At 45.6% G+C, this 13,465-nt stretch overlaps 1 protein-coding gene across 1 annotated transcript in view; it reads left to right on the top strand.

The window, feature by feature from the left end:
• The first annotated feature begins 883 nt into the window (after positions 1–883).
• Positions 884–13,465, top strand: part of SLCO3A1 (solute carrier organic anion transporter family member 3A1) — a 146,968-nt gene continuing 134,386 nt past the window's right edge. Inside the window, exon 1 of the mRNA XM_087704343.1 lies at positions 884–1,299. Within this exon, the coding sequence (XP_087560469.1) occupies positions 1,093–1,299 (207 nt within the window). The 5' untranslated portion in view covers positions 884–1,092. The remainder of the gene's footprint in view (positions 1,300–13,465) is intronic.

Here is a 13,465-nt window from a genome sequence, read left to right as displayed (position 1 = left end):
ATGCACCAAAGACAAATTCCTTATATGTCCAATCACATTTGGCCAATAAAGAATTGTATTGTGTTGTGTTGTGTTGTGTTGCATTGCGTTGCATTGCATTGTGTTCCATTCCATTCCTTATTCGCTTCTCTTCTCTCCTATTCCATTCCATTCCTTATTCTATTCTATTCTATTCTATTCTATTCTATTCTATTCTATTCCCTTCCTTATTCTATTCTATTCCATTCCTTATTCTATTCTATTCCATTCCCTATTCTAATCTATTCCATTCCCTATTCTATTCCATTCCTTATTCTATTCCATTCCATTCCTTATTCCATTCCATTCCTTATTCCATTCCTTATTCCATTCCTTATTCCATTCCTTATTCTATTCTATTCCATTCCATTCCTTATTCCATTCCATTCCTTATTCCATTCCATTCCATTCCACTCCTTCTCTACTAAACCCAAAGCCAGCTCTCTTGGTCGTGTGAACCCAACTCACCGTGGCCAGGAGTCAGCTTCCCGTGAGGGGGAGGACTGAGAGTCCCAGCAAGCACAAAGCCTCGTGGGAAGGCAGCCAGCCCCCTTTCCCCCGCTGCAAGCCCGCCTCAGAGCTCGCCTTCTCCTCTCCACCAACCGAGCCCGTTGCCTCGCGCTACTCCCCAGGACGCTCCCCGGCTCCTTTTCTCTCCCTCCCCTCCCGAAGGAGGCCGAGAGCGGCCGCCTCCCTTCCCCAAGCGGGCGCCCTCTCCTCCCTCCTCGGAGATGCCCCTCCCGGCCCCTTGGCGCCCATCCAGCAGCGGGCGGTGGCGGAGCCGGAGCTGGCACGGCGGGCACGCGAGGGGAGGAGAAAGCGCGGAGGAAGGGGGGAGCCTTCGGAGCGGGCGGAGGAAAGAGGCGTGCGAAGAGCCAGCCGGCCATGGCAGTGCTAGCTGCCGGCAGGAAGGGAGGCGAGTGCCGGGGGCGGCGGCGGCAGCAGCAGCAGCAGCAGCAGAGGCAGCTGGCTGGGGGCTTCTGATTGGAGCCACCGCGTCCGGGGGCCAAGTTCGCCCGGGAGGCGGCCAGGAGTCTCGGGGACCCGCCGCGCAGGAGGCAGGGGAGGTGGAGGATGCAGGCGAAGAAGTCCCGCGGCTCCTCGACGGGTAGCGGCGGCGGCAGCGGAGGCAGCGGCAGCAGCAGCGGCGAGCTGCAAGGGGACGAAGCGCAGCGCGCCAAGAAGCGGAAAAAGAAGGGCTCGCGCTTCGCCAGCATCCAGGTCTTCCTGGTGTCCGAGTGCATCCTGATGCTGGCCCAGGGCACCGTGGGCGCCTACCTGGTGAGCGGCGGGCGGAAGGTGGGGAGGGGAGGAAAGGGGGGGGGGCGGCCGAGCCTGGCAAGGGAGGCGAGAGAGAGAGAGAGAGAGGTAGTGGGGGGGGGGGAACCAGGCGCTTGGAAGGAGAGGCGATGGGGGGCAAGAGGTTTGGCTCTTCTTCCAAGCTTGGATCTGCTTGTATTCTTTCGATTTACATCAATGTGGATTGTTTGCTTCTTTGCACCCTACGGCTATCTTTAAGTGTTGCACCTTCTGATTCTTGGCGAAGGTATCTTGTCTTTTTTATGGACAATGAGAGCATCTGCACCAGAGGCAAATTCCCTGTGTGTCCAATCACACTTGGCTCAAAAGAATTCTATTCCATTCCATTCTATTTCCTATCCTATCCTATTCTGTTCCTATTTCTTTCTACCCTACCCTACCCTACCCTACCCTACCCTACCCTACCCTACCCTACCCTACCCTACCCTATCCTATCCTATCCTATTCTGATCCTGGGACCTCGTAGATTCATTTGGGGAGGAAAGGGAGGGGGGTCCCCTGCCTGTTGGCTCCCATCGTGTGGCGAAAAAAACAAGACCCTCCGGCCCCTGCTCATTGTTCCCTGCCCCGCCCGAGCGCGGCAGAGCTGAGCCCAGGCTGCAGACCCGGACGAAAAACCGAGCTTTGGGTTGGCGGTGCGCCCTGCCTGCCTGCTTGCCTTGCCTCTCCGCCGCTTCTGGCCCGGCTCTTGTGCCAGGCTTGCGGGGAGGCGCGAAGGTGCTGCGAAGGGACGTGTTTGGCGCAGGTTGCTTTTGACTGACACCGCCGGCCAGCCAGGCGCAGCCCCCCCCACCCCTTCCCTTCATCCCCGATCCTACGGCCCGGGTGTTCGCGACTCGCCTTCCACTGCCTGCCTGCCTGCCTGCCTGCCGTGGTCTTGGTTAGGCTGACCCAGGAAGAGCAGAAATCCCTTAGCCGGCTTAGCCCCGCTGGGCAGGGGCGAGAGTTAGTCGGAGTTACCCCAACTTAAGGGTTTTCGCTTCCCCCAAAGTGGTCCACGGTGCCTCCCGCTCCGGGCGCTTGGAGCCTGGACCGCTTTCTGAATTGGCGCCCTTGCTAAGTGGACCCTCTTGTGCTTGGTTGGGTCGCTTTAAGCATTTGGGTCCCTTTCCCGAGGGAAGATGGACCTTCCGAGTCCCCCTCGTTAATTAAATGAATTAAAAGGGACAGAGGGTAGTAGGGAGCGAGTAAGAAGAGAGTAGGGAGTCCTGAGAGAGGTGCGGAGTTGATAAGGTGACCTCTGCCTTTAACTCCTTTCAGCTGCAGGAAAGACTGTCAGACTTTTTTTAAAAAAAAACCTAACTGGTAGGCAGCATGGTTTATGGAATTAATGGACTTGAGCATGGCTTATTAAATTAATTCAGGTTCTGATAATCCAGCAGTTGACCATAGGGAGATTGGGTTGAAGGAACTGGCGCGGCTGAACTGCGGCTGCCTGCCATTGGGTTCAGCCCATCCCACAAACGAATTGCAATCATTGGATGCTTTAGCTGAACTGAACTTTAGCTAATCAGCTAAGTTGGATAGATATTTGGAAAGACGGTTCCAGTGTGGGCCATAGTGATCAATTGGAGTGGAGGATCAGAACTTCCATGGGGCTTTTCCTGCTTTAAGTCAGCCCCATTCTCTTTTAACATTATTCTGGCCCTTATGACGGTTTCATGTTTTAAATAGTTAGCCTCCCAGAATACCTGGGAGCCAGCCAGCATCTAAATAATAATAATAATAATAATAATAATAATAATAATAATAATAATAATAATAATAATAAATGCAAAAAGCTGCACTGCTTGGATCTGCATGCATATTACGAAAATACATTACGATGTCCTAGGCCCCTGGGTGGGGCCCGACTAGTAACCAATGCCAAATCCGGCGAAACAACTGGCCGTTGTGGTACAATTGTATAATAATAATAATAATAATAATAATAATAATAATAATAATAATAATAATAATAATAATAATAAAAACCACCCTACTTGGAGCAGCTTATATTCTCTGACATTACCTTAACAGTTCCTAGGTCCTTGGTTAGGACTCGAGCTGTTGAGCTACCAACCAGCCCCAAAGGCTATGAATCTCACCAAAGATTAACTAAATAATAATAATAATAATAATAACAACAACAACAACAACAACAACAACAACAACAATTTAGCCAAGACATTGGTCTGCAGTTTGGAATTGGCAAATGTGCAACAATGGCAACCAAAGCAGGCAAGGTCATAGAAGATGATGGAATAGAACTTGAGAATGAAGAAATGATAAAGGCAGTAAAACCAGAAGAAGGCTAGAAGTACTTGGGGATTTTAGAGGCCTCTGACGTAATGCATAATAAAGTCAAGGAATTAACTTCAGCCAAGTACATTCGACGAATTCGCAAGATATTAAAGTCCAAATTGAATGGAGGAAACATCATAAAAGCCTTAAATACCTGGGCTATACCTGTGATTCGATACTCTGCAGGAATAATTGACTGGACCCAGATGGAGTTGGACAATTTGGACAGAAAAACAAGGAAGCTTATGACAATGAATCATGCTTTGCACCCTAAAAGTGATGTTGACCAATTATATCTACCAAGAGCAGAGGGTGGTCGAGGACTCCTACAAGTAAAACAAACTGTGGAAGAAGAAAAACAAAGCTTGAATGATTACATCCAGAAAAGTGAAGAACCAATGATTAAGGAAGTAAATAAAGGAGGCCTTTTAAAGACAACTAAGGCAAAAGCTGAATATAAGAAAGAAGTAATTGAGAAGTAAGCTGAAAATTGGAAAAACAAAGCTATGCATAGCCAATACTTGAAAAATATTGAAGGCAAAGCTGACCAAAAGCTAACTTGGAACTGGTTAAAATCAGGAGCACTGAAAAAAGAAACAGAAGGCTTTATTTTGGCAGCTCAAGAACAAGCCTTAGCCACAAACTACATGAAGGCAAAAATTCAACATGTTACCACCAACAGCAAATGTCGCCTCTGTAATGAGAAAGACGAGACAGTCAACCACTTGATCAGTAGGTGCAGCAAAATTTCACAAACTGACTACCTACAACGCCATGACCGCATTGCTAAGATCATTCACTGGAAATTGTGCCAAAAGTTTGGATTTGAGTACAGCGAAAACCACTGGGAACATCAGGTTCAGAAGGTTTTAGAGAATGAGAAAGTCAAGATCTTGTGGGACTTCAGAATCCAGACTGACAGGCACTTGGCCCACAACATGCCTGACATAACAATAGTTGAAAAGAAAAAAAGTATGGTTCATTGACATTGCAATACCTGGAGATGCACGAATTGAAGATAAACAGCAAGAAAAAATCACAAAGTACCAGGACTTGTAAATTGAAGTTGAGCGACTGTGGAAAAAGAAATCGTGTGTTGTCCCGATTGTAATTGGAGCCCTTGGAGCAATACCCAAAGGGCTACCTCGCTATTTGGAAATTTTAAATTTATCAGACTTGAACATTCTGATTCTACAAAAACCCACCCTACTTGGAACAGGTTATATCCTTCAATGTTACCTTAACAGTTCCTAGGTCCTTGGTTAAGACTTGAGTTGTTGAGCTACCAACCAGCCCCAAAGGCTGTGAATCTCACCAAAGATTACCCAATAATAATAATGCTATTGTTTTCAGGCCTGCCTAACAGAGCTGCTGTTCTAAAGCTGCCTTAGGAAAAGGTTTCAAGCAAAAACTTGAAAGTCCTCCCTGTGCTAGAAGTCAAAATGCCAATGGATACTTAAATTCATCTCTCTATCCTGCTCCCTCCCTCCCTTTTTCCCCCTGATGTCTTTCCTTTTGAAATGCAAAGCATCAGCTGACTTTGGGGGGGGGGGGGAGAAAAAAAAACCCTTGCTTGTCCCTGATAACAGCCCGTTAATCTGCAGAGGCTTCACAGCAGAGAAATAAGCACCATCATCACTTGCTAATGTCTGTAGATGACATTGCTGTTCAAAAGGCCCTTTAAGAGGGGGAAGAGTCAACCTTAAATAACTAAAGAACTGTAAGCTCTCTGGGACAGAAGCCCTTTTGCTTGCAGTTCTCTGTATGGGGGGGGGGGACCATGCAGTGATCCTTGTTACAGCCTCCTGAATTTGCAGCCTTCCAGATGTGTTGGGAGTTACAGCTCCTGGCATTCTCAGCCACCCCTGGAAGGGACCCATTGTGGATTTGTGCTTCCTAAGTGTGGTGAGCTTGTAAAGGCGAGATTTCTGGAAGATGACAACAGTGGCCCAAGAGAAACTGAAAAATGGAGGTGGACCGAGGGAAGGAAAACGTATCTTTGCCTTGTGCATCTCTGGTTAAGCCATCCGGTGCTGTCAAAGTGACTCAGTGTTTCCTGTGGGTTAACCTCCCTGTGTGGGGAAGAGAGGAAGGGAAGAAAAGATGCATCAGATCTAGACAGGGGACAAAAGGCAAAAGACTACAGATAGTCCTGGACTTACGGCCCCAACTGAGTCCAAAATTCCTGTTGCTGAGTGAAACATTTGCTCAGTGAGTTTTTGCCCCATTTGACAACTTTTCTTGCCCCCGTTGTTAAGTGAATCCTTGGAATTGGGAAATTAGTATCACGGGTGTTAAGCAAATCGGGCTTCCCCATTGACTTTGCTAGTCAGAAGGTCGCAAAAGGGGATCGTGTGACCCCCCCTGCGATTGTCATAATTATGAGTCAGTTGCCAAGCGGGTGAATTCTGATCATGTGACCATGCGGATAAGGTCATAAGTGTGCAAAATGGTCATAAGTCACTTTTTTCAGTGATGTTGTAACTTTGAATGGTCACTAAATGAATGGTTGTAAGTCGAGGATTGCTGTGCAGGGTTAGTTGGGGTAGGGTAGGGTTTAGCTGCCCTGCTGGGTGATTGGATGTGTGAGTCCTTGAGGATTGGAAAACGAGAGAGCAGGAGAGCTGCCTGCTTCATTTTTCCATCCTGGAGCAAAACAGCAGTGGGGTAGAATTATGAATGTCCCATCCGCTTTGGCATATCAGTGTCCAAGACCATTTTGTAGCATAGGGCTGTGCCCAGGCTGGTTGGTTAACAGGTTAACAGAGTTGGAAGGGACCTTGTAGGTCATCTAGTCCAACCCCCTGCTCAAGCAGGAGACCCTACACCATTTCTGACAAATGGCAGTCCAGTCTCTTCTTGAAAGCTTCCAGTGATGAAGCTCCCACAACTTCTAAAGGCAACTTCTGTTCCATGGGTTGATGGTTCTCACTGTCAGAAAGTTCCTCCTTGTTTCTAGGTTGAATCTCTCCTTGGTCAGTTTCCATCCATTATTCCTTGTTTGGCCTTCAGATGCCTTGGAAAATAGCTTGACCCTCTCCCCTTAATATTGGAAGATTGCTCTCATTTCTCCCCTGGTCCTTCTCTTCACTAAACTAGCCAGGCCCAGTTCCTCACATGTTTTAGGCTCCAGTCCCCTAATCTTCGTGGTTGCTCCTCTTTGCACTTTTTCTAGAGTCTCAATATCTTTTTATAATGTGGTGACGAAAACTGGATGGCAGAATCTTCTGGTTAGTTCTTGCAAAAAGACATAGTAGAAAGTATTTTAAGAAAGATACTTTGCAATGCAGGGCTGGGCTGGGCATTTAAGCATTTTATTCCGTGCAATTCATTTTCCACTTGATAAAGTACCCATCAAATGGAGTTTAGTGCAACCAACTCTTAAAAGCATACTTTAAAAAAAATAGGTACACAAATAATGGTTTCTGAAAATGAACGGATGTGCAGAATGCCACGGTGGGATCTTATGCAAAAAATAATAATAAAGTGCAAGACCAGGCTTCGTTCTCTAACTCTGAGTTTTTCTTCTGCTTTTCATATTTATTTAAATCAAGTTGGCTTGTTTTATTTCCTTCCTTGTCCAAAGTAAGCATCACAGACGTCAGTCCAGAGATAGACTCTGAATGGCAGGTTTACAATTTGAAAAAATTATGCCTTCATATAACATCGGTGATGCGGTGGCTCAGTGGCTAAGACACTGAGCTTATCGATCAGAAAGGTTGGCAGTTCCGCGGTTCGAATCCCCTAGTACTGCGTAATGGAGTGAGTTCCCATTACTTGTCCCAGCTTCTGCCAACCTAGCAGAAAGCACGTAACCTAGTTTGAAAGCACGTAAAATGCAAATAGAAATATAGGAACCAGCTTTGGTGGGAAGGTAACAGCCTTCCGTGCGCCTTCAGCGTTGAGTCATGCCAGCCACATGACCACGGAGATGTCTTTGGACAGTGCTGGCTCTTTGGCTTTGAAACAGAGATGAGTACCTCCCCCTAGAGTCAGGAACGCACATATGTGTGAGGGGAACCTTTACCTTTATTTTATAACCTCGGACTATAGACGCCGGGTGATGTCATAATTGCATCCTTATCTGGGATACGGGTGGGAAAGTTCTAATCCTATTGAAGAAACTGCCTGGGATTTAATTAATTTGAACTCTCCCTATTTAAACACTTGTTCCCTTTCTTAGATAGCTTTTTATTCCCTCTAAGTCCCTTTTTATTTTAACCTGAGCTGCCAGAAATGGGCTCCAGATAACATGCAATTCCTGGCTGCTTTAGAATAATGAATGCACAAGCTGTTTTATATATATATAATTATTCTATAAATGTCTTCCGTTAAGTGGTAGAAAATTATTCTTTTGCCCTGTAGCTGAAGGTAAACTGAGAATTTTATTTTGCTGCTTGCTTTTCTTTCTTCTTTGGTCCCGCAACCTTACTATCACTCCAAATTTCACAGGAAACAGATGGTTTCCATCCCTTTAATTGGTGTCTTTTACCTGAGAAATTGGAACCTGTTCTGAGTTGTTGCAGCAGCTTTAATAAATGATCACACACACACACAAAAGTTAGCCTTTAACCTTTACAAGTGGTGCAAGGCAAGGGACGGCGTCACATTATTAAAAAGTCTGGAATTTCCCCCACATTTTTTTTTAAATCCCAGAGGGTTTTTAACATTAACATTTAAAACCTACTTAGCTTGTGCGAGAATAATCTATGGACGCTTCTCTAATGAGTGAAAGCTTTTCCAGAGTTAAATCTATAGCTATGCTGTGGTAGGATTGTGCAGCTTGCATTGCAAACGTAATTTCTTCCTGTTTCTGACATGTATATCAGATTAAAATAAAGGTAGGGGAAGCAAAACCTTTGTAAGTGCTTCTCGGGCATTTTGTGTTTGGATTCTGAAGGGTTAATTCAGTTTTGGCGAATCTTTTCGGCACCAAGTGCCGAAACGAGAGCGTGGCGGGCGGGGGAGTGCCAAAAACTGGAAGAACAGATCCCTGGCGCACATGCATATGCCAAGAAGTTGAGCTTCTGGTTTCCGGCGTGCCCATGCACTTCTAGCACGTGTGCCATAGGTTTGCCATCACAGGGTTAGTTGGTATTAAGAGCCATGGTAGTGCAGAGGTTAGAAAGCTGTATTGCAGGCTAATTCTGCCCACTGCCAGTGGTTCGATCCTTACTGGCTCCGTGACCCGACAAATGGGCGCACGACAAAAGCACGCCGACAAAACCACAGCGCAAAAACCGCAAGGTTAAAATTGCGCCAACAACAGCGCGCCGACAAAAGCGCGATTAGGTTAAGGTAAGGGTTATGTTTAGGGTTAGGTTCAGGGTTATGATTAGGGTTAGGGTTAGGGTTAGGGTTATTACCTTGTTTTCACATTCTTTGCTGATGGGACGCTTTTGTCGGCGCGCTGTTGTGGGCGCGCTGTTGTGGGCGCAATTTCGAACTCGTGGTTTTCTTGTCGTGGTTTTGTCAGCGCGCTTTTGTCGTGGGCATATTTGTCGGTGAACCAGCTGGCTCAAAGTTGACTCAGCCTTCCATTCCTCCGAGGTGGGTTAAATGAAGACCAAGATTGTTGGGGGCAAGAGGCAGACTCTGTAAACCGCTTAGAGAGGCACTCTGAAGTGGTATATAAGTCTAAGGGCTATTATTGTTGCTATCATCCTGATGAAAACTGCACCAATGCTGCCATGAGTAGAAAGCTTTGGTTGGTAGCACAGAAAGCCTGATTGAAAATTCATGAACTGGATGTTCCAATAATCTCAACCAGCGTGAACTACCTGAGGCGGGGAGGAGGGCAGTGATGGCAAACCTTTTTGGTGGTGAGTGCCCAAACTGGAATGCATGCATGCGCGCTCGTGCCAGAGTGCTGCAAACCCAAAGACCAGCTAGTCTTATGGTGTCCGGCATCTGTGCCAGACAGCTGGTCTTCGCATAGGCTGGAGTGCTGGATATCCAAAGACCAGCTGGCTGGTCACATGTGCAAGCCAGCCAGCTGGTCATTGGTTTCCGGCACTCCAGCGCATACTAAAACCAGCTGGCTGGCACACATGTGTTCCCCAGAAACTTGAAGACCAGCAGGAGATGGCGCCTGTGCCCATAGAGAGGGCTCTGCCTGCCACCTCTGGCGTGTGTGCCATACATTTGCCGTCACAGCTGTAGGGAGATGTAGTTCATTCATATTTTTTCCTCCGGGCTGCAGAATTGCAGAGTGTGATTTTAACCAGGACCTGGTGGGACCTGTGGATTGGATGTGACTTATATTTGTTGATGATGTTTTATCTGTTCAGTCGTGCCTGGTCCTTGGAGGCTTTATAGCAGTGTTTCTCAACCTTGGCAACTTGAAGATGTCCGGACTTCAACTCCCAGAATTCCCCAGCCAGCATTTGCTGGCTGGGGAATTCTGGGAGTTGAAGTCCCGGACATCTTCAAGTTGCCAAGGTTGAGAAACACTGCTTTATAGGGAAGTGCTCTCCATTTCTCTCCTGTCAACAACAGCTTCTTTCAAATGTGGGATGTTCAACTTTGCAACAGGCCCAACGTTATCAAGCCGGCGTGTCCTCTGCATGTCCCTTCTTTCTTGACCCATTAAGCCATTCCTAGCATCATTGCCTCCTCCGATGAATTTGCATGCGTGACGTGGCCGAAGGCAATGGGACGTAGTTGTCTTATGATTTCCTCTTCCAGTGATGCGTTTGGTGGCTTATATTTACAGGACCAAATAGGAATCTTAATTGGTTTTCATGCACGCAAGATCACATTTCCTTCGAACATCATGTTCTCTCTTTGCACCAGGAAGAGATTGGTGGGGTTCTTTGATAGTTAACATTGCTGCCTTCGCCCCCTCCCCCCCTCCCCCTCCAATGCTTTTTCTCCCATAGCAAAATGTGGTATAAAGGCCTTTCTGGGTGAGTTCACCCCGTGGCTCTGTCTTAAAAGTCAGAGGCAAGTTAGGGGCCTGGAAAGGAGCAGGGACCTTGCTAGTTGGGGTGATTAATGGCAGTGGCAGTTGGGAAGGCAAGGCCAGATTTCTGGAGTTCAAAGAAATAACCTAGCTGGGATGAACAAAAAAAAGAGGCTGTTTCTTTTTTCTATCAAATTGGACTGCAGTGGCTGTATTTGTTTCCCAGCTGGTTCTGCACAATGACAGCTGGGAATATGCAAAGTGGGAACGTGACAAGAACTGCTTCCCGTTTCACCAGTCCTAAAACCACTTCAGGGGAATCTGGTTTAGAAGGTTTTGGGGAGAGTCAAACAAACGCAGGGATTCTGACTTTAAATAAAAGGTAAAGGTTCCCCCGCATGTATGTGCTAGTCGTTGACGGCTCTAAGGTGTGTTGCTCACTTCCATTTCACGTGACCCGACAAATGCGCGCATGACAAAAGCGCGCCAACAAAACCGCGGCGCTAAAACCGCGACATTATCAACACGATGTCATCAACGCGTCGACAACAGTGCGCCGACAGAAGCGTGATTTAAGTTAAGGTAAGGGTTAGGTTTAGGGTTAGGTTTAGGGTTAGGGTTAGGGTTAGGGTTAGGGTTAGGGTTAGGTTTAGGGTTAGGTTTAGGGTTAGGTTTAGGGTTAGGTTTAGGTTTAGGGTTAGGGTTAGGGTTAGGTTTACAGCGCACTTCTGTCAGTTGTTGTCGGCGCACTTCACCGCTCATTCGTCGGCGCGCTTTAGAACTCGCGGTTTTGTCACTGCGGTTTAGTCGGGCGCGCTTTTGTCGTTCGCCCTTTTGTTGGTGAACCCTGTTTCAAAGCTGAAGAGCCAGCACTGTACCGAAGATGTCTCTGTGGTCATGTGGCTGGCATGACTAAATGCCGAAGGCGCATGGAGCGCTGTTACCTTCTTGCATTTTTATGTGCTTTCGATCTGCTAGGTGGGCAGAAGCTGGGACAAGTAATGGGAACACACTCCGTTATGCGGCGCTAGGGATTTGAACCGCTGAACTGCTGACTTTTCTGACCGACAAGCTCAGTTTCTTAGCCACTGAACCACCGCATCCCTTACTATTAAATGACACAGGGGCAAGTAGCCTCGTGCATATTTTGAGCCGGTCATTCAGTTCATGCCGTTTGCTGATGATATAATGACATTTATGTTATGTTCCAGCAGGGGCTTTGAATTTACTTAACCCATTAAAGAAATGGCAGGTTCATTCTCGTAACAGCCTATGTTTAGAATAGAATAACAGAGTTAGAAGGGACCTTGGAAGTCTTTTAGTCCAACCTCCTGCTTAGGCAGGAAACCCTACACCATTTCAGATAAACAGTTATCCAATCTCTCCTTTAAAACCTCCAGTGTTGGAGCATTTACAACTTCTGGAGGCAACTTGTTCCACTGATTAATTGTTCTAAACTGTCAGGAAATTTTTCCTTAGTTCTAAGTTGCTGCTCTCCTTGATCAGTTTCCACCCAATGCTTCTTAGTGTACCCTCAGGTGTTTGGAGAGTAGCTTGACTCCCTCTTCTTTGTGGCAGCCCCTGAGATATTGGAAGACTGCTATCATAGTCCTTCTTTTCAATAAATTAGACATATCCAATCTGTTCTTTATATGTTTTAGCCTCCTGTCCCCTAATCATCTTTGTTGCTGTTCTGTGCACTATTTAGTTACAGTTTACTTAAGGACTTTAGTTTTCTCTCACTTACAGTATTATGCAAATGTATTTTTGAGTTAGTTTTATCACTTAGTGTAAAGCTTCAGTGGACCACAGATTTCTTGAGCGATGGAGGCCAATAACTATGGGCCCATCTAATGGCAGCTGCAATATAGCATTTAATACCATCTTCTTTTCTTTTCTCATATCTTTTGTCCTTGACTTGCTATTTTCGATGTTCTGTATAACCCTGGAGGAGAATAGAGTGATAGTTTGCTTGCCTGAATACGTGCATGTATAAATGACCATTTAAATTTGGTAAGTGAGATAAACATGTTGGATAAAAGTATTCAATGCGTTATTTATAAAGTTTGTCTTGTCCTTGATAGTCAGGGTCTAATGTGCTCTTGAGCTGTGTACGAAATAGTTTTAAAAATAACTAAATGATTTATCATTTATGAAATATTATTCTATGCAGAAGGAAAGAAAGAGAGGAAGGAAGGAAGGAAGGAAGGAAGGAAGGAAGGAAGGAGAGAGAATGATAAACTATTTTTTATTCATTATTGGAATAGGACATAAAGTTGCAACTTTGCACATAAAGCAGAAAAAGCTTTTGTACTATGATATTACTATGAACGTAGTATCAAATTTAATAAAAACATTTTATACTTTTCCTTCCAGCAAAATTAGCTAACTCTTGAGATGAATGCCAGAATTCCAAAATTACAGTAAAATAATTATTGACAAGTAAATACAGAAAAAAATGAATAGTATGGCAAAAAATTAAATAAACACTGTGTGGTCCTTCCTTCTTTTCTTTATTCCTTCCTTCCTTCCTCCCTCCCTCCCTCCCTCCCTCCTTCCCTTTTCTTTCTTTCTTTTTCTTTTTCTTTTTTCTTTTCTTTTCCTTCCTCTCTTTCTCTTTCCCCCTCTCTCTTTTCTTTGGTTCTCTTCTTCTTCTTTCCTTCCTTCCTTCCTCCCTCCCTCTCTCCTCCCCTTCCCTTTTCTTTCTTTCTTTTTCTTTTCCTTCCTCTCTTTCCCCCTTTCTCTTTTTCTTTGTTTCTCTTTTTCTTCTTTTCTTCCTTCCTTCCTTTCTCTTTCTTTTCTTTTCCTTTCTTTCTTTTCCTTTCTTTCTTTCTTTCTTTCTTTTCCTTTCTTTCTTTCTTTCTTTCTTTCTTTCTTTCTTTCTTTCTTTTTTATTTTAAGCTTGGAAAATAATTGAGACAGGAATCTTCCCTGCTTGGC

The sequence above is a fragment of the Thamnophis sirtalis genome, unplaced genomic scaffold (genome assembly GCF_051295495.1).
Source record: "Thamnophis sirtalis isolate CommonGarterSnake01/CBP01778 unplaced genomic scaffold, rThaSir2_p1.2 scaffold_2, whole genome shotgun sequence".
NCBI classification, from domain to species: Eukaryota; Metazoa; Chordata; class Lepidosauria; order Squamata; family Natricidae; genus Thamnophis; species Thamnophis sirtalis.
The sequence above is the reverse complement of the archived record's forward strand: the minus strand, read 5'-3'. Positions and strand labels throughout refer to the sequence as shown.